General features: G+C 40.3%; 1 protein-coding gene across 8 annotated transcripts in view; it reads right to left on the bottom strand.

Annotated features, from left to right (window-relative positions):
• ERICH1 (glutamate rich 1) overlaps positions 1–21,763 on the bottom strand; it is a 69,675-nt gene that overhangs the window by 35,139 nt on the left and 12,773 nt on the right. For 7 of the 8 annotated variants that reach the window (XM_072142351.1, XM_072142354.1, XM_072142352.1 and 4 more), the window contains exons 3-4: positions 16,160–16,294; positions 1,366–1,488 (exon numbers count right to left, since the gene is read on the bottom strand). In XM_072142351.1, the coding sequence (XP_071998452.1) occupies positions 1,366–1,488; positions 16,160–16,294 (258 nt within the window). The remainder of the gene's footprint in view (positions 1–1,365; positions 1,489–16,159; positions 16,295–21,763) is intronic. The other variant, XM_072142353.1, reaches the window with a different exon arrangement.

Below are 21,763 nucleotides of genomic sequence, written 5' to 3'. Positions count from 1 at the left end.
TTATTTAAATATTCATGGATGGAAAAAATGGGGAAAAAGTGGCGATTCAGACATTTGGGGACTATTTTCTGTTACGGTGTTCACAGAGGGGAATAATCTTTTTTATATTTTGATAGAAAAGGGCATGTTTATGATTTTTACGGTTTATTTTTATATGTGATCTAAAGGAAGGGGCGGCCATTTAAACTTTTACTTTTTTACATTTTTTTTAAGACCCTCCAGGGTACTAATACATACTGCAATACTGCTGATCTCTTATAGCCTGCCATCTGCAGGCTTTTAAAGGTCATTACACACGGCAAGCCTACAAGTTTAAATGAGACTGTAGGCTGCCATGGCAACTGATTGCTGCCCTCCAATGAAGACATGGGGGCGGAGATTGTCCATCCAAGATGGCGGGCTAATTTAACAAGTTAAGCAATCAGTGCCAGCACTGAACATGGCAGTAACAGGCAGATGTCAGCTGTATAATACAGCCGACACCTGCTATGTAAGTAGAGAACTCAGCCAGTGTGCAAAATGGTTAAATGACTTTGGAGGAGATTTTTTTTTTTATAGGTAAACAGTCAAGATTTAATATAAAAGAGGAATTTCATGAAGGATATTTCATACCCATTGCTAAAGATTCTAGTAGTTTAGTGCGATAAAATCCGGTGTAATAAAATCTGGTGAACCAAGCTGGTCCCTTCAAGTTGCCCACTTGGAAGTATCAATTGCTTGGACCCCCTTAATTCTCAGGCTAAAGTACAGGAAGGTTCATGGTTTGGTCCAAAGTTTATTTATCTTTGCATAAGGCCACATTTAAACAGAGGCTTCATACATACAAATAGTTTTGCAGGACCCAAATAGAAAAGTTAAGTTCATGAACCCAGATTTGAACTTCAGTCAGAAGTTTGGGTTCATCTCAGTAGCGCCACCAATAATACCAATGATCGGTGGTAGAATCAATCACTTGTGCTCTTTCTTTAAATGCCACTGTTGGAGTGACCAGAATTAGAGAAGGCATATTCCTTTCCCAGTTTCTCAATAACCCAGCAAAACGTTCAATATTTTACTTGTTTTCTGTGCTCTGCATTCTGTATTATATCAAATAACAACATCAGTGAAACCATATTTTACAGTACAGACTGTATTATGGGGTTGTAGAAAAGTATTGTGTATGTTGGCTAACCCTTTTACTTTGAATTTAAGGGACAACATTTGGCTAGGTGTGTAGTATTATATTTAAAACTGATACTACCAGTCAATAGCACACAATCATATAAATCTATAGATAAAACAGCATTTTATCTATATCTGTTGGAAAATTTACTGCACCAGAAAGTCACCTGAAAATATCTACTACAATAGAAATGTAAAAAATACCATTGAGATCGGAATCTTCTGTGGTGGGAGCCTTCAGATCAGTTTGAGGAGATGGTATGTAGTCATCTGGCGGGAGGCTCACAGTGTATACCTTCAGGTGAGAATTGTTTGATTTGTCAACAGCTGCAAGAAAAAGACCAGAAAATACAGTGATTGATGGAAGACACTAACCAAAAGTTTCCAGTTTCTGCAAATAAATGTCATTGTTTGTATAATAAAAAGTTATACATTTTTCCAATATACTTTCTGTATCAATTCCACACAGATTTCTAAATAATGGATTGTATAGAAATTGTCAGGTTCGGGGTAGTGGACGCAAGCCGACACCTGGGAGCGGAGTATAAGTGGCACCCGGTTTTTACCAGAGCCCACCGCAAAGCAGGTTGGACTTGCAAAGTCAAGGCAAGGTACAGAGTTGTCAGGCGGAAGGTCAGGACAGGCGGTACAGGATCGGAGTCAGGGACGTAGATCAAGGCGGCAAAGAATCGAAGCCAGGACGTAGCAGGAGATCACAATGGGTAATACAGTCAGGGAACCCTTTCTCAATGGCTTAAGGGCACAAAGATCCAGCAGGGGTCACAGGAAGAGGCTGGCAGCTCCGCGGGAGTCGCCACTGGAACGCAGAGTGGTCAGTGAGACTGCAGTAGGCACGGAGGAGCACACCGAGACACACACCGAGGTGCCCCTGTGACCAGAGACATAAAAAGCTTTGTTGTTTACTTTCTGTGGATAGACTGTCCCTGGTCATGTGACGTCACACAGGTTCAGGGCTTGTTATATCACACAGAGTAACCACAGTAACGAGCAGTGCACCTGTGTGTTGAATACCGGCAAGCGAAGATCTAGATAAGGAATTGATACACAAAAGTATATTGGAAAATTGTATGTCATGTCTTTCACAGCCTCTGACATCTTCCCATTAAATCTGACCATTTTCCTAGTCCCTGATGAGGGAAACAAGAGACTGACACTGCCATGCTTTAAGGTGGGGTGGGGTGTTCAGAGCGATTTGCGTTGTTGGCTTTCCTTCACGCATAGCATTTGGCATTTAGGCCAAAACATTCAGCTGAGGAAGCTTATGGCTTGCTTTCAAAAATGACTGTGTTGCTGTGGCAGCATCATGTTGTGGAGCTACTTTGCTTCAACAAGGACTAAGAAACTTTCATAGAGTTGTTGAGAAAATGGATGTAGCTAAATACAGGGCAATGGGGGAAACCTGTCAAAGACTGCAAAAAATGTTGAGACTGGGACCTTCCTGAAAGACAATGACCCTTGACATGCAACCAAAGCTATACTCATAGTCATGTGGTAAAATGGTCCAAAGCCAGTGCTATGCTGCACAGACAGAAAAATGGGTAAAACTTCAAGCCACTACATGTGCAAAGTTGGTAGAGGCATACCAAATACTTTTTGTTAGTTTCAATACTCTTACCAGCCACCATTTGAATATTTATGTTATATTCTTTTACATACGTTATGCTATTTAATCGGAAATGTGATGAACTTAATGAAATGGAAAAAAAGATGGATAAATAAAAAAGGAAAAAGAATCACAACTAGTGATGAGTGGGTCTGAACCATCAAATTTGGGTCTGTATCGAATTTGGGAATTTTCACACCCACAACTCCTGAAGCCAATCAGACAGCATTGTACGTCCTTTAGGATCATATTCAGGGAAAAAATACAAAGCTGGTTGCTTGCCTGCTGGGCTGCCTATCAACCGAGTTGCAAAATTCCCATGAGAAGGATGATGGTGTGATTGGCAGACCATCAAAGAGATTAATGATAATGATAACTGCCAACTACCATGGCATTCTGGTACAGTCGGTAGCTATTACCCATACCCAGGGACCCAGCAAACACAGGCCATCCCACAGGAAGACTGCGATTGCAGAAGACTGTTTGCATGCTGTGCCACTAGTCCATCTACAAATTACAGTGGATGAGACAACAAAAAAACCTGCAGACACCTGGGACTCCTTCTGCTGCTTTGGTTGGCTCAGCCTGTACCAACAAGTCCTGAGTGACCAGGTCATCTGTGTCCCCACAAAAGGGAGGATGTGGCGCCACTACCACTACCAAGTCTGTCCACACCATCCATTCAGCTTTCAATCCCCCACATAATTGAGATAAAGAGGAAGTCCTAAACAAGAGTATTTTGAAATTGCTGGCCTTTGAAATGCTCCCATTTAGGCTGGTGGTGATGGACAGCTTTAAAGATCTGATGACAGTGGCTGTCCCACAGTATGAAATTCCCAGCCACCACTATTTTTCCTGGCAGGCCATCTTTGCCCTGCACCATCAGGTTGTGGACACAATCAGGTGTGCATTGTGCAACGCCATTAGTCCCAGAGTGCACCTCAGAACTGACACATGGGCAGGGACGTTACATCTCCTTCAATGCCCACCGAGTTAATGTAATGGCAGCTGGTGCCAAAGCACATTGACTCACATTCTGCCCCCCACCCAGGATTGCTGGACATCACTCCTTGCCTCCAGTTGCCAGCAACTCCTCCTACTCCACTTTCTCCTCTCCTGCTTCTTCATCCAGTCAGCAAAGCACCTTCACCTCTGGAAGCACTGGCCGTGCATAAACTCATCTGTGAAAGACCACACAACGTGGACTGGGATCCAAAGTGGTTGCTGCTGAACCCGGAGCTCCAAAAGGTGGTGTACAAAAAAAACTAGAGCCTTGTAGCAGCTTTGTGCCAAGCCAGGTTGACCCATGTCCCTTTGCTTTGCGTATGTACAAACCTGGTGGGGAAAAGGTTCCTGACCAACTACACTGACTTGCTGCTTAAAGTGTGACTCATGCATTTGTATATTCGGTGTTAATACACTGCTGCTCACCTATCTGCACTCCAAAGGGTCTTTGGACTGCCCACCCAACGCCTCATATTTGATGTATCAATTAGGTGGAATTTAACTTTGTATATGCTTGAAATGGTGTGTGAGCAGAAGCACAGAATTGTTCAATTCCAGCTCCAAAACACCCAGGTCAGTTGAAGTAGTGACCAACACCACTTCACTACCAATTGGGCTGCCATGGGAAACATTCATTCCTGCACTGCTTCCTATATGCCACCAATAAGGTCAGTGCTGATTATGCTATCATCAGCGCTACCATCCCCACCTTTGGCCTACATGAAAAAGCTCTTATGGCCATGACGGAGGATGTAATGGTGACACAGGAGGAAGAGGAGAATGCATTGCTGGACCAGTGGGCAGATACTGCACTGGGGGCACATTTGGAGGAGGAAGAGGATGATGAGTTTTCCTCAGAGCAAAGAAAGGCAAACAAGGGGAAACTGAATGGCGCTCATAGAGTAGTATTGTTTGTTCAAGTGTGGATGAAGGTGGTAAATATAAAGATAATAACAATTGGACTGAGGCTCACCGGATGTGGTTGTGCTATATTAGGCACAACACTATTTAGCGTCTGGTAGAGCCCTGGTGGGTGATGAGGTGCTGCCTTCAGACAAATGGTATCGGGACACGGTTGCCAAGACGGTCGCGATCGGAATTTGCAGAGAAAGGTGACGGGTTGTCTGTAGTGGCGCACACACAAATTCAGGTATGGAACATCATGGTGTGAAAATTATTTATTAGAAAATCTCGGATCACAACGCGTTTCGGAGTAGCGAAGACTCCTTTTTCAAGTGGTATGAGACTAAGTGGAAAATACAAGTACAAAACACATATACAAAATTAAAATAGGTGGTTCGTGTTAGTAGTTGTGAATTTAGTGGTATATCAGTTTATGAATAAAGATAAAAAATATATAAAATATATATAAAAAAATATATATAAAAAATATCACATATCAGTTTGTAAATGTATAAAAGGCCAAGGTTGGTTATTAGTATGAAAAATATATGAAAAATATAAATAGATATAGATATACATTTTTCATACTAATAACCAACCATGGCCTTTTATACATTTACAAACTGATATGTGATATTTTTTATATATATTTTTTATATATATTTTATATATTTTTTATCTTTATTCATAAACTGATATACCACTAAATTCACAACTACTAACATTAATTTTGTATATGTGTTTTGTACTTGTATTTTCCTCTTAGTCTCATACCACTTGAAAAAGGAGTCTTCGCTACTCCGAAACGCGTTGTGATCCGAGATTTTCTAATAAATAATTTTCACACCATGATTTTCCTCAGAGCAGGCTGACACCCAGAGCACCTCAGAGGTGTAAATGGAGAATAGCTCCATTTACCACCAACCATGGACAGTTTGTCCTCTGGATATTGTGGCCCACATAAGTCACTATATGCTCCAGTGCCTACACAACTAAAACAGAGTTGCCTGGATAGCTACCAGTTCTGATTACTATTTGGCCACTCTGCTGGATCCACACTACAAGGAAAGCATAGCATCCGTTATTCCACTACCGAATTACAGAAATTTAAACTTGAAATTGTCCAATTCTGTAGTAACTGGATAAATTTGAAATTGTGAAATACCACAGTATATGGATTTTAACCGCAGGGAGGGGTGTTTATTTCCATTGCACACCCAGAGAGCCTACCATTTACTATTTTTTAAAATACATTTTTATGTTATGTTCTATTTTTAAGTTCCTGGGCAACTGCCCTGTTATTCCCACCATTTCTCTGTCCTCTAGCCCTTACTACCCCCATTTTACAGCTATTTTTTGGTGTTAAAATTCAAGTCCCTGAATTTTGCTCGACCCGTTCATCACTGATCACAACTAATGAAATAAAAAATTGATCTGAAGGCAGAGTAATATAAACATTAGAGACATATAAAAGTTCTTTATTCATATTTTTAGATCTTCCATATTTTATATAGCTACACAATAAATATTCTGCGAAAAAAGTCATGAAAATTAATATATATATTCTTGAGAACCTACAGAACAGTTTCTTTCTTTGCCAGAAGAGGGCAGTAAGAGACTTCACACACAGCAAACTTGCCCAATGCATCAACTTGTAAGAATGTGTTTCGCTTATTGTTTATTTATTTTAATATTGTTGGAGATTTGTGATTTAAAGACTTTATGTGCCCAATAGCAGAATTCAAATAAAAGATTATAACTTTGTATGATGAGGTATTGAAAGGGCCTGAACACTTGTACTGGCAGCTTATTATGACCTTCATTGCAACAAAGAGATTGTATTAAACCAGAATAACCTCATGTGAATGAAGCCATTAGAGGTCATAAAAAGAAGAACTGAAGGTTGGACAGTTTATAACTCACTTTATATCGCTGTCTGCTGAATCCTTATTGAACCAAAAAGTTATGACTGCAGACTACTCCACATACATGTAAGCTTGGTTCAAGCTCAAGCAGTGCATGTATGCCGGATATAATAATCGAAAAAGTCACTGCCAGAGGTTTTCTACCCCTGGCCAATAAAATGATAAGAATGTACCAAGTGCCCAATCCCCATCGCCTTCATCTGCAGTTTTGGTAAGATCTGGGAAGGCTCCATACACATTATCTGGTCAGTCATATGTAAATCAGGTGTATAGGCTTCTTTACAGTGCCAAACGTGAATTACATGACACCGGATGCAAATGGTACATCATGTATGCCCTTCCCCATTGCTTTTAAACAAGAATAGGAGCCTAACACTTCTTAGAAGATAAAAATAGAAAACGGTAAATGAGAACTACCTGTTAGGCTGCATTCACACCGCCATATAGGGGACATATATACGGCCTAAATACGTCCCCCATAGACGGCAATGGCCGCGGTACGGTGCAGCACATGTAGCCTTATACTGTAGACGACAGGACACTGATGCCAGTGAGATTTTAATTTGCTGGATCATTTTATTTTAACAGTAGATAATCTGTTGCCAGAGGTCTGACAGTGGACAACAGCTACATAACCTGTAGATAAATCCAATAATCGGTCCTCCAAACATCATCAAAAGGGTTTGCCAATGAAATAAAATTCTCAATTTATAACCCCCTAGTGATGTTTAACCCCTTAAGGACTCAATTCTCGTTCTCCACCTTCAAAAATCCATAACTTTTTCATTTTTCATGTGTACAGAGCTGTGCAAATTTTACTTCTCAGTGACATTATGTATTATTCCATGCCATGTACTTGGAAACTGGGAAAAAAAAGTCCAAATGTTGTGAAATTGGCAAAAAAACTTTCTTGTGAGCTCAATTTTTACGACTTTCACTGTATGCTACAAAAAACACCTCTGCTTTATTCTTTGAGCTGTGCGAGAGGTCATTTTTATTTGCAAAATGAGCTGATGTTTTCATTGCTACAATTGTGAGGACTGTGCAACATTTTGATCACTTTCTATTATGTCTTTATGTGATGTAAAATGGTGTAAAAGTAGCATTTTCGGATAGTTGGGCACTATTTTCCGTTATGGAGTTTACCTTCGGGAAGAACGGTTTTTATATTTTGATAGATCGGGCATTTGGAGATGCGACGATACCTATCAGTTCTAGGGAAACGGGGGGAATTATTTGAATTATTAGTAAGTGTCTGTGTGTGAGCTTGTCTTGTAATGGAGGGGCAGAGATCACACTGCATTGAGCAAACCGGAGAATCAATTCATGAGTAGAATCTATCCTGCTCGACCATAAACATCAGAAGATTTACGGTCGGATCCCAGGGCAACAGAAATTGTGTACACCGGGACTGATAGGTTGAAATTACAGTATATGTGTGAAATTCTGTATTTTTTCTAATAACAGGGAATTAGAGAATGTGTTATTGTGTTATCCTAAGTATATTTAAGAATCTTGTCTTTGTGGGAATATCCTTTTAACATAATTTAAAACAGGAATCAGTAATAAAAAGAATTGGTTTGATTAATATACACAGTTCTGGAATTGACAATAATAAAAATATCCGAAACAGTGTATAAAAATTATTCAGTTAGAAATGGACTAAAAGATCACATTCTCCTCATTTTGAAAATGTATGGCTTTTTCTTAATATTCAGCAAATCATTACCAAATTGTCATAATGAGTTTGAAGGGAAAGGGAATTATGCCCAGCTTTTTACAAGTAAATTTCTATTATCTAGGCATGGAAACGCACAATTTTTCAGCCGCAGAACATCCTGTCTTTTCTCTACAATGTTTCCATTGAATCAGCAATCCTTCTTTTGTCCTGAAATTTTTGTTTTGTAAAAGAACACTTTGATCTGATTATATGTTGCTTTTCTAATTAAAAAAAAAAATGAACAAGACATTTAGAGACATGCTGTGATGCAGACCAAAAAAATATTGAAACGTCAAGGTGTTTTATGCAAACTCTACATGGAACCAGGTGTGGAGTAAATCCGCCAGTAAGGGCTACAACCTGGTTGTAAGCCAATGTGCTGCAGCAGTAGCCTCTCCACTCTGTCCTCTTTAAAGGAGGACTCAAAGATGGTTATTCCTTGCACTTTGGATAAGGCTCACCAACTAATTCATTGACCATAACAAAAATAGAAAAGAACCAGTGTGTTATTTCTGTGAACAGAGGCTTTGTATTAACATTAAAAATATTTGTGTATTGTAATAAATTTGCCATACAGGGGGACATTATTAATAGAAAACTCTTGGGTCCTGATGTGCAAAGCAAGAACTAGGCATTTTTTACAAGCAAGGTTGCATCCATTCTGCAGAATTGGAGCAACAACAGTATCAGGGTCGATCCTGAAGGGAAAAAATGAAATGACTCCCTGCCATTAAAAATATTAAGAAAGAAATCCAAGAGGCCAACCGCTATCGGATCATCTAAAATAAGTCCTACCAACAGTAAATATAGCTCAAATAGACAAATATGTCCCTCCAGAAAAAATACTACACATATGAATATATACCTGAAATATATATACCAGAGATATAAATATATATGCATCAGGGAGCAGTGATCGGTTACCATGACAGCCTAGGCTCATGCAAAGAGCCTACTACAACGTCCGATATTCACATTGTAATAGATAAAGTAGAAAATCACCATATACTGCCATACTGGCAGTATAAGGTAGGATCAATAAGACAACCTAGGGTTAAAGTACCCTAAAAGGTCTGAAAAAAAAAAGTAGTGAAAAAAACAGATAAAAAAACCCGTAAAAATTAAATTCACCCCCTTTCCCTAGAACTGATATAAATATAAATAGTAAAACAGTAAAAATCATAAACATGTTAGGTATTGTCGCGTCTCTAAATGTCCGATCTATGAAAATAATAATGTTTTTTCCCAGCGTTTAACCCCGTATTGGAAAAAATTGCCCAAAAGTCGAAAATGACACTTTTTTGCCATTTTGTAACAAATAAAATTTTTTAAAAAAGTGATTAAAAGGTCATGCAGTCCTCAAAATGGTATCATTGGAAATGTCATCTCATCTGGCAAAAAATGACACCGCCGACAGCCCTATACACTGAAGTATGAAAAAGTTATTTGTGTCAGAAGATGGCGAAATGAAGAATTTATTTTTTGTACAGGAGTTTTAATTCTTGTAAAGGTTTGAAAACATTATAAAATGTATTTAAATGTCATTTGGGGCGCACAGTGAAAGCATTAAAATCCAAGCCCACAAGAAAATTGCACAAATGCGTTTTTTACCAATTTAACTGAATTTGGATTTTTTTCCCCACTGCACAGTACACAGCACAGAATATTATGAATTTGTTACAAAGAGAACAAGCCCTCACACAGCTCTTTACAAATAATAGAAAAAAATAGAAAAAAAAAAGTTAGACATTTTTGAAGGTGGGGAGTGAAAAATGGAAATGCAAAAAAGACAAAATGCCATGGTGTGAAGGGGTTGAAATCCAACATCTGTATTCCGGATCTTTAAAACATCAGCAGACAGTCAGGGTGGGAACAGGGGGCAGACAGAACGAGCAACAGCCTTTTTGCGCGGTAATAGGGCCTTCTCCAGCTCAAATGCCACACTGTCTGCAACTGTCCTAAATAGGAGGCATCAAATGCCATAGCCATGGTAGCAGAAGGACGCTTAAGGGGTTAACGTTACCAATCCTAGTATGGATGAACACGTCATACATACTAGGGGTTCAGACACGGTCATGAATTTACGAGGTTCAGGACCGCCCCCATCATATTGTCACTAGTGACAAAGCACTCGGACAAGAGGATGAGCTTGATATAAGCTATGGTAGCTAAATTAATTATGCAGAGATTATCCCCACCCACTGTGTACCGAAAATACCAAAGTAAGTTAAAAATTGGAAGTTGCTCTAGTCGCAAGTTGCACATCACAACTGATATGGGCACAAGCAAGTATGTGCAAAGATGTTACATCTCTTTAACTGCCCACTTGGTTAAGGAATCGCTGTGGCGCTTAACACCGATAATTGCGAGAGATTACTCCTTGCATCCGTTTGCCACCTCCTACTCATCCAGTCAGCATTGACCGGCACCACCAGTTTCATCACAGGCAAGGGGTAACGCAGCAGGCAGTGCTGAAGCTCATCTGTGGAGGCAAAAGCCCACAAAAATTCCCTCCCAACCACTAGAGTAACTCCCTGGATCAACTGAAACTTTCAGGGAAAAAACAACCCACAAACTTTTTGAAAATCACTAAACTTTTTTTTCTCTACAAAAAAACTAATTATTTACAAAAACATAAACTACACAACCCATTTTTTGTAGGGCAATTGTGCTGTTTAGTTATAAGCTGACAAATATGTGCCTGGAAAGCTATTGCATCTTTCATGGCAGCGAGAGGAAGAGGCTGCTTTTTCCTATTGTGTCTATTATGGCAGTGAGAGGAAGAGCCGTTTTTTTTCTCATTGCATGTATTTTGAAACACACAACCCATTTTTCTGTAGAGCAATTGTGCTGTTTAATGATAAGCTGACAAAAATGCGTCTGGATAGCTATTTTATCTTTCATGGCAGTGAGAGGAAGGGCCTATTTTTTCCCATTGCATCTATTATGGCAGTGAGAGGAAGGGCCAGCTATTCTATTTTTAGGACATTTTCGGATGCGGTGATTATGATGATGAATGTGATTTTTACTGTTTATTTGTATTTATATCAGTTATAGGGAAAGGGGGGTGATTAGAATTTTTATGTTTTATTAATATCATTTTTTTTTTTTACTATTTTTCAGCCTCCTTTGGGTACTTTAACCCTAGGTTGTCTGGTTGATCCTACCATATACCGCCATACTACAGTATGGCAGTATATGGGGATTTTGCACACCATCTATTACAATGTGCAAATCGCACATTGTAATAGATAGCCTAAAACATGATGGCCATGGATTTTTGTGTGACCCGAGGCTGTCATGACAACGGATCGCCGCTCCCCGATGATGTCACGAGGAGCGACGATTGGAGCCAAGATGGCGGCGCCCACGCAGCAGCTTTGATGGCGGCGATCAAAGGGTTAACACCCGCGATCGGTGCTAGCGACGGGCGTTTGCTTCATTGTGAAGCAAACACCCTGCGAGTATGAAGAGGGCTCAGCCCCCCATGCGCAATAAGAGGTAAGGATACGTCTTATTGCACTATGGGGTTAAATCCCAGTGTGCCTTTTTATGGTATTTAGAAGAAGTGCCATTTTTTTCCAAAAGCCACCAGTGGCCATTAATGGGCTGTATCGCCGCGATAAAGATAAAATAATATCCTTGATTCCAACACTGGAGCTCATGATACAAAAATGAGAGAATGCACTAGTGCTGGAGTTCTCATCTGACAATGATGGCTCAGTGGTGGTTAAAGATAACTATGTAACCATGTATTACATCTTCGACCTATTTTATTTTATGGATTATATTCAGTGTATATTTGATAAATTCTCAATGGAGGATGACCACTATTAACCCCTAGGCGCACCAGGACGTTATAGTACGTCCCCGGGGCTAGATGCTTAGCGCACGGGGACGTTCTATAACGTCCTGCTTCTGGCACCGGCTCACGAACGGAGCCGGTACCAGAAGCAGCGGCTGTCAGCTGTCTAGTACAGCTGACAGCCTGCGCTAACACCCGCGATCGGAGCCGGCTCCGATCGCGGGTGTTAACCCCTTACACGCCGCGGTCAAACATGACCGCGGCGTGTAAGGGTGTTTGCGCTGTGGATCGGATCCCCCGTGCCGCTTACCGGGGGATCCGATCCACTTCTGGGCAGCTCCGAGGACTGGCATGTGCCCCGGAGCTGCCCGGTCTCCATGGCAGTCAGACCCCTTCCGGGTCTGACTGTAAACTGTCTGAGCATGCGCAAGCTTGCTCAGACAGTTTACACTGCTCTACAATAAAATAGTATTGTAGAGCAGTGTATTGAACTTAAACCAGTGATGCTCAAGTTCAAGTAAGTATAAGTAAAAATATGCAAAAACACTTAACACTACACATTATAATAAATAAAAAATAAATACATAAAAATAAGCCCCTAAAATGTCACTTTCCCATAAAAACACTTAATAAAGTATAAAAAACACAAAAACACAAAAAACCCCGCATATTTGGTATTGCCGCGTCCGTAACAATCTGTATAATAAAACAGAATCGTTACTGGACCCGCACGGTACACGCCGTAGAAAAAAAAACGCGAAAACGTTCCGAAAAAGATAATTTTTAATTAATACCCTATAAAAAAATGCTCTAAAAAGTAATTTAAAAAATTTTATGCACTCCAAAATAAGCCCACTAAAAAGAACAACTCTTCTCGCAAAAAATAAGCCCCTAACTAGATTTGTCAGCCGAAAAATAAAAAAAGTTATGCATATGAAAAGATGACGATGCTAAAATGAACAAGATTTTCTCCAAATTGGTTTTTATTCAGTACAATTGAATAAAATACACAAAACCCCCACATATTTGGTATCCCTGCGTCTGTAACAATCTGCATAATAAAACAGAATCGTTATTAGATTCGCAAAGTTAACCCCGTAAAAAACAAAACAAAAAAAAGCTCCAGAAAAAAGATCATTTTCAATTAATACCCTTTAAAAATGCTCTAAAAAGGGATTTAGAAAATGTTATGCACTCTAAAATAAGACCACTAAAAAGAACAATCCTTCTCGCAAAAAATAAGCCCTTAAACAGATTTGTGAGGCGAAAAATAAAAAAGTTATGCATATGAAAGACGGTGATGCTAAAAGTAACAACATTTTTGCCAAATTACTTTTTATGCACTAAAAATGGGAAAAAAATAAAAAATCTATATAAATGAGGTCTTTTTGTAATCGTGGCGACCCATAGAATAAAAATAATATACTATTTTTATGGTATGGTAAACAGCCAAAAAAAAAACCCCATAAAAATCTTCCTGAAAAGTGATGATTTTCATTTCCTCCACCAACAAAGAGTTAATAAAATCTCACCAATTAGCCTATAGATTCCCCCAAATTACGTACCAGAAAAGTGCATCTCATGTGGCAAAAGAAATAAGCCCCTATAGGTCCACATTAAAAAAAGAAAAAAATTATAGCCTGTACAATGTGACATAGCAAATCTGATCTGGATGGCGCCTCCTTCCCTTCTATGCCCGGCTGTGCGCCCATACAGCAGGTTACCACCACATATAGAGTATCCGTGTACTCGGGAGAAATTGGGTAACAAACTTTGTGGAGCCTTTATTCATTTAATCCATTGTAAATGTTGTGTATTGTGAAAAAATATTACAATTTGCAGACTGCACCTCCATTTTGTTTTAACCCCTATAAAACACGTAAAGCGTTAACAAACTTCTTAAAAGTGGTTTTTCATACGTTGAGGTGTGTAGTTTCCACAATGGGGTATTTTACGAGTCCCACTATTATTTAGGCCTCTCAGTGTCAATTAGAAGTTGAGCAGGTCCATCTAAATACAGGTTTTGGTGATTTCACAAAAAATTTGAAAAATGATACCTAAATTCTGAGCCTCATAACATTCTAGTAAAATATGTGGAATCTTAAAAAACCATCCAACATAAAGCAGACATTTGGGAAATGTAAGTTATGAATTTATTTGGGAGCTATGACTATCTGCATCAAAAGTAGAGAATTTAGAACGTTGAAAATAAAGAATTTTTCCAAATTTTTGCCAAATTTAGTTTTTTTTCCATAACTAAACACAAAAGATATCATCCAAATTTTTAAACTAATTTGAAGTACAATGTGTCACGAGAAAACAATCTCAAAATCCCCTGGATATCTCATAGCGTTCCAAAACTATAACCACTTATAGTGACACAGGCCAGATTTGAAAAATGGGGCCGCGTCCTTAAGGCCAAAATAGGCTGTGTCCCCTAGGGGTTAAAGAGCCAAATCTGTTTTACGAATGACAGAGAAACATGCAAGCTGCACCACTGATGAACTGAAAAGCTCTAGCCATAAACTCATTGCTCTAGCTCAGGGGTGGTTGCAGGTCTGGGAAAACAAGAAGCAGGATGAGGAGCTTTGCCTGTATCTTTGTAAAACATTGGATACTGCAATAAAGACATTCAAGTTTGTGCTTATCTGCATCATATTAAACCTTCATGGTCCTTTCAAAGTGGAGTACCCACCATAACAGCAAAGAATCAGTATAAAAGTCTTCTCACACTGTATTGTTGCTCTATATCAGTGGTGGCGAACCTATGGCACGGGTGCCAGAGGTGGCACTCAGAGCCTTCTCTTTGGGCACCCAGGCCATCGCCCAGCAAAAGGGGACTTTAGAGGGAAACTATAAAAACAATCCAAATTTCTCCTTCTATCTCTTGTATTAGTGTCATCAGGGCGCCAATACGTTTCAAACCTGTGAATTACTTTAAATTGGCATTTGGCACTCTGTGAAAAATATGTGGCTTTTGCTTGTAGTTTTGGCACTCAGTGCCTAAAAGGATCGCAAACACTGCTCTACATGATAACATGCAGTAAGTCTATCACTCACCGATTCATAAAATTCTGTCCCAGAAATTGCATTCAAACATTTGGTTTTACTGCACGCTATTCACTGACAGGAGCACCTTTACAATCAATGTATTATTGGGCATGATTTACGTATCATTGCACGCTCTTAAAGGACAACAGAACTTTTATGAACTGCATATCTTCGAACGCTTTTCATGGACAACAGAACTTTTATGATCCACGTATTATTATGTGGTAATCACTATAATGAGCACATCTATTATCCACATATAAATGCATGCTAATCACTGACAGACATAACTTTACTTAAGGTATGATTGATGACGATTTATGATTTTTCTGGAGCTGACTACTATAAAGAGACAGGACCTTCAAGGTCTTGCTGGGCCCTCCTCTTTGGATATTATATGTATATAAGCAGTGCCCGCTTTACATACAAGATAGTTTCTGTAGATTTATTCTTAAGTTGAATTGGTATGCTAGTTGGAACTGTATATTTTATTATTGTGACCCCAAACAAAAATTTTTTGGTCTCTGTGACAATTGGATTTTGAAAATGTTGGATTGTCATAAGAACCAGGATTAACAATAAAGTTTCATTACCGGCACCTTTTAGAACTGTTGCTACTGATCATTGTAGCCTGGGACTAAATCCAGAGGTCCGTTTGTAACTCCCCTAGTTACAAACGTGTGTGTAAGTCGGGTGTTCTTAAGTCGGGGACTGCCTGTATTATATATATATGTGTATATTACACATACACACAATGTAAGGGATTAGCTCTGGGATCATCTTCTCCTGGGGTAGACGGGCACAATTCACCAGCAGACACGTAATTTCATTGTGCATATCATGTAATTTTGGTGCTAGTTGTGCTTACTAGTTTTATTTAGCAGGTTACAGGGAATAAAAATAAAACAAGCAAAAATAAAATATTTAGGAAAAAAAAACATGAATCAGATAAGTAGTACAGTTACCTGCTGGAGAGGGTACTGGAAGCTGTACAGTTTCTTTGATATTTTCTTCTGTTAGTTGGGTTTCATTTTTGTATAATGTAGTCTGGAAATCAGGAGGGTTTGGGTATAATTTTGTCAAAACCTTGGATAGGAAGACTAAAAAATAAATAAAATAAATGTATAATGAAAATAGAGGAGCTGGTCACATTTTAGATAATATACAGTATACTGTTTTACTGAACTAGATTTTTCCAATATTTCATGTTACATACAATTCTCAATCCACATAGGTTAAAAAAGATTCTAAGCAACTTTGATTTAGCACAGCAGTTAAATTCTTGCTTTCTGGCTTGAAAGCAGTATGATACAAGCAGATGTATTCAAGCTCCCTGTATGACTATCATTCAAGAGGGATTGTGTTCACACTTTTTTTTTTACCTGACAAATCCACTATGAAAACTCAAGGTTTTTTTGAATGATTTTTTTGCAATACTTTTTTAAAGGATAATTTAACAAAGCTTTTTAGCTTTAAATTGGTATTCAAACAGCAAAACAGAATCTTTGTTGGATTGACACCAATAATGACACTCTCCTTTCTATGTTGAGGTTTTTAAAAACTGTGTAAGGGGAAAAATGACCTATTCAATAGGCACCGCGATTTCATAATACACAAATATACGTATTATATTATATATTAATATATGTACACACACAAAAAACACATACATACAGTGTATCTTCCCCAGATAAGAAAAAAAAAATCCTCACCGGTCCAGGCTCCCCTTTTCTCTCCTGCAGTGGCTGGAGCAGGAGAAGAGCCAAGAGGCAGAGGTCGCACTAACATTTTTCCAGAAGGGTAATAATACTCCTCTCACCATTTTTGAGGAGTATTTTTAGCCGAGGAAGAGTATGGAATTTTCAGTTAATACAAATATATAACTCCAAGTTGTATAAATTGTTAATAGCCAGCCCCAAACCCCCTACCTCCCCACACTGAGCAGGCTGGGGCTGCCGCCTCTAAATTTATTTCATTTATTTTTGGGGGGTTGAGGGCATAACACTTTTTTTTTACACGGTTTATTTTTTACTAGATAGTCCTTCCCAAAAACATAAGCCTTCTGACCAATGCACTTGCGTTCACTAACTAGCAAGATGTGTTTGGCCGCGATAAAGTTGTTACTTACTGAGCACAAGTGTTTTGGTTCAGGGAGGATTTTTTTCAATACAATGTGAAAACATTGGGGTCTTTGGTGTATTTATTTATTTTATCCCTTACTTGAAATGCCTGGATCATTGTACAAGGATTGCCATCTCCTGTGTCCTCCTCCTCTTTATAAATTGTAAGCTCTTGTGACCATTGTACAAGCACTGTTATCTCCTGTGTCCCCCTCCTCATAGATTGTAAGCTCTTGTGACCATTGACCAAGCACTGTCATCTCCTGTGTCCCTTCCTCCTTATAGATTGTAAGCTCTTGTGACCATTGTACAAGCACTGTCATCTCCTGTGTCCCTTCCTCCTTATAGATTGTAAGCTCTTGTGACCATTGTACAAGCAGTGTCATCTCCTGTGTCCTCTCCTCCTCATAGATTGTAAGCTCTTGTGACCATTGTACAAGCAGTGTCATCTCCTGTGTCCCCCTCCTCATAGATTGTAAGCTCTTGTGACCATTGTACAAGTGCTGTCATCTCCTGTGCCCACCCTCCTCATAGATTGTAAGCTCTTGTGACCATTGTACAAGTGCTGTCATCTCCTGTGTCCCCTCCTTCTCAAAGATTGTAAGCTCCTGTGACCATTGTACAAGCACAGTCACCTCCTGTGTCCTCCTCCTCATAGATTGTAAGCTCTTGTGACCATTTTACAAGCACTGTCATCTCCTGTGTCCCCTCCTCCTCAGATTGTAAGCTCTTGTGACCATTGTAAAAGCACTGTCACCTCCTGTGTCCCCTCCTCCTCCTCATAGATTGTAAGCTCTTGTGACCATTGTACAAGCGCTGTCATCTCCTGTGTCCCCTCCTCCTCAGATTGTAAGCTCTTGTGACCATTGTAAAAGCACTGTCACCTCCTGTGTCCCCTCCTCCTCCTCATAGATTGTAAGCTCTTGTGACCATTGGACACGCACTGTCACCTCCTGTGTCCCCTCCTCGTTCTCATAGATTGTAAGCTCTTGTGACCATTGGACAAGCACTTTCACCTCCTGCCCCCCCCCCCACACCTCAGATTGGAAGCTCTTGTGACCATTGTAAGATGGTGTCCCATGCAGTCCACCCATGCATAGAATTTTCAATCATAACTATTTTGTACTTTATTGAATACATCTTATGCCAGGCTCAGGTAACCACTATTTATCAATTGAACTCCCTGGGAATAGGTCAGCCACACAAACCTGTGAGAACACCACAGCAGACACAGGACCCCCACCACAGCAGACACAGGACCCCCACCACAGCAGGCACAGGACCCCCACCACAGCTTCTCCACTCTCCTTCTTTCTCAGACTTTGCCAAGTCTGCTAGTGCGCATGTGCAGCTGTATATATTAGAGCTAGAAAGACGGGTCAGGAGGGGAGGAGGAGCTGAGACACCTGTAAAGGTCACATGTCCTGTCCTCCTGCTTGTGCTTGCCCCGCCCCTTTTAAGTGTAATGTGATTCCCCTGCTGCTCCCTATATGTGAAATGAGCTTGGAGGAGACAGTGACGGGCAGCAGTGAGTGCTCAGGGGGGCGTGGCTTCATCTTCCCTTCTGCTGGCAGAAGCAGAGACCTCTCTGCAGTGTAGTGGGTCGGTGTGCACGTGACTGCTCTGTGCGCTCCGCTGTCCGCTCTGCTCCTTACACACTAGCAGGTGGCAGCTGCACATCGCTACTGCGGAGAGCCAGCGCTTTTACAAGAAAGAGTAAATCAGCCTCTGCATGCGTCATAGACGCTTGTAGAGGCGTTATTGCGATCTCTGCCAAGAGGTGAATACAGAACAGCGCATATGCCCTTTATGGTCAGGTCCCCTTTCACTCCGGGTGCTACACGGCATATAAGACCCGAGCAGGAGATACCGGAATCAAAATTCGATTCAACCAGGTTCAACAAATTTTTCGAAAAAATTTGATTCGACCCTAATCAAATCATGTCGAATCAAGTTAAAAAAACAGGTATTTTCTGGCTGCAGAGAGCCTGTAGGGTCTTGTAGAATGTTGTGCCATGCTCAAATATGCATAAGGAGCGTGGTTTAGTCTTCAAACAATGCTGTCTTTTAGTATGACACGCACATGACGCTCTTAGAATTGCTTCACTCTTCAATTCCATGTGCACTTACAGAGGCAAACTTCACCAAATAAGTGAAGCGGGAACGCAGCCTGACAAGGTAACGTGTGTGTCAGCTCGAAAGGACTGAGCTGAGGACCAAGATCCCACTATAACATCAAAGAGTGCACTCTTTTTACACTGACATCAGATGATTCCATAGATTACGACAGAACCTGTTCTGTTAAACGCTGAAACCTCCCAAAAGAGTAGAGAGGGTATCGGCAGTAATTTTGCAATGACGTCACTGATCATTTGCAATGACGTCACTGATCACATTCTCAGATTGGGTTGAGGTTACTAGTGGAGTGCCACAGGGGTCAGTATTGGGGCCACTTCTTTTCAAGTTTCAATATTTGCAGATGATACTAAGCTGTGTAAAGTAATAAATACTGAGGTCGATAGTTTAGCATTACAGAGGGATTTGTGGAAGCTTGAGGAGTGGGCAGAGAAATGGTTGATGAGATTTAATGTAGATAAATGTAAAGTTATGCACTTGGGCCATGGAAACAAAAAGTGTAATTATGTTCTAAACGTTCAATTACTTGGTAAAACTGTAGCTGAAAAGGACTTGGGGGTATTGGTGGATGGTAAACTTAAAGGACACCTGTCATCAGGTCTGTGTCACTAGTCCTGTCACTACTAACTGTTGGAACAGCTCACAAGGATCCCATCCCAGCCTTTATCTAGTTATTTCATACATTATTCATTGTAAAATCACATACTTTTTATCATGTAAATGAGACTGGTCACATGGTCAGAGGCAGTGATGTCACCCCTGTTACCCCACCCCTCTCCTCCCCCTGCTCATGTCTGTGTGTAATGTATGGTAAAGCATGGCTAGTGTGTGTGCTGCATCTGCTGACATGCTGCATCCTCCTAATATACAGGTGAGAGACACAGACATCAGCTACACATGAATCTGACATGTTCTGCTGTAACATGGCTGCATGGAGCTGCTGTATCTCTCCTATACACACATGCACACACAGGCTGCAGGGGGCGTGGCCACCAGCACCAGGAAGCACATGATTATACAGCCTCACATCATTATACAGGCTGTCAGTCATGCACTGGGGGTGTGGCTGTGCCTCCCACTCATGAATAGAGTGGACAGCTTGAATATGCTAATGCTTCATTGGACATTTCACAGGTCATTTGCATACAGCTTTAGGACCTCATTGCTTAGGTTTACAGGCATGTAGAGGGACAATGAAGGGATAGAGGCAATAATAATAATATAATAATAATTCTTTATTTATATAGCGCACACAGATTACGCAGCGCTGCACAGGCATGTCAAATTGGTCCCTGTCCCCAATGGGGCTCACAATCTAAACAACCTACCAGTATGTTTTGAAGTGTGGGAGGAAACCGGAGTACCCGGAGGAAACCCACGCAAACACGGAGAGAACATACAAACTCTTTGCAGATGTTGACCTGGGTGGGATTCGAACCCAGGACCCCAGTGCTGCAAGGCAGATGTGCTTTAGATTGTGAGCCCCATTGGGGACAGGGACCAATTTGACATGCCTGTGCAGCGCTGCGTAATCTGTGTGCGCTATATAAATAAAGAATTATTATTATATTATTATTATTGCCTCTATCCCTTCATTGTCCCTCTACATGCCTGTAAACCTAAGCAATGAGGTCCTAAAGCTGTATGCAAATGACCTGTGAAATGTCCAATGAAGCATTAGCATATTCAAGCTGTCCACTCTATTCATGAGGCAATGCTCTCTAATGGCAGTTTATGAAAATATATTTAGTTTAGGGGGGTTATTTTGCATGACGGGTTCTCTTTAATTTTAGTGACCAGAGACAGACAGCTGCTGCCAAAGCAAATAAAATTATGGGATGTATCAAGAGAGGAATAGATTCTCATGATAAAGACATAGTTTTGCCCTTATACAAATCGCTGGTCAGACCACACATGGAATATTGTGTACAGTTTTGGGCACCAGTGTATAAAAAGGATATAGTAGAGCTGGAACGGGTGCAGGGGAGAGCAACCAGGATTATTAGGGAAATGGGGGGATTAGAATACAATGACAGATTACAAAATTTGGGATTATTCAGTTTAGAAAAAAGACGACTGAGGGGAGACCTCATTACAATGTACAAATACCTGAACGGACAGTACAAGGATCTCTCCAAAGATCTCTTTATACCTAGGCCTGTGACCAGGACAAGGGGGCATCCTCTACGCCTAGAGGAGAGGCGATTCTACCCTCACCACAGACAAAGGTTCTTTACTGTAAGAGCAATGAGACTATGGAACTCTCTGCCGCAGGAGGTTGTTATGGCGGACTCTATGTACATGTTCAAGAGA

This window comes from Engystomops pustulosus, chromosome 3, assembly GCF_040894005.1.
Source record: "Engystomops pustulosus chromosome 3, aEngPut4.maternal, whole genome shotgun sequence".
Classification (NCBI taxonomy): domain Eukaryota; kingdom Metazoa; phylum Chordata; class Amphibia; order Anura; family Leptodactylidae; genus Engystomops; species Engystomops pustulosus.
Note: the sequence above shows the minus strand (reverse complement) of the source record. Positions and strands in the feature narration are given on the sequence as shown.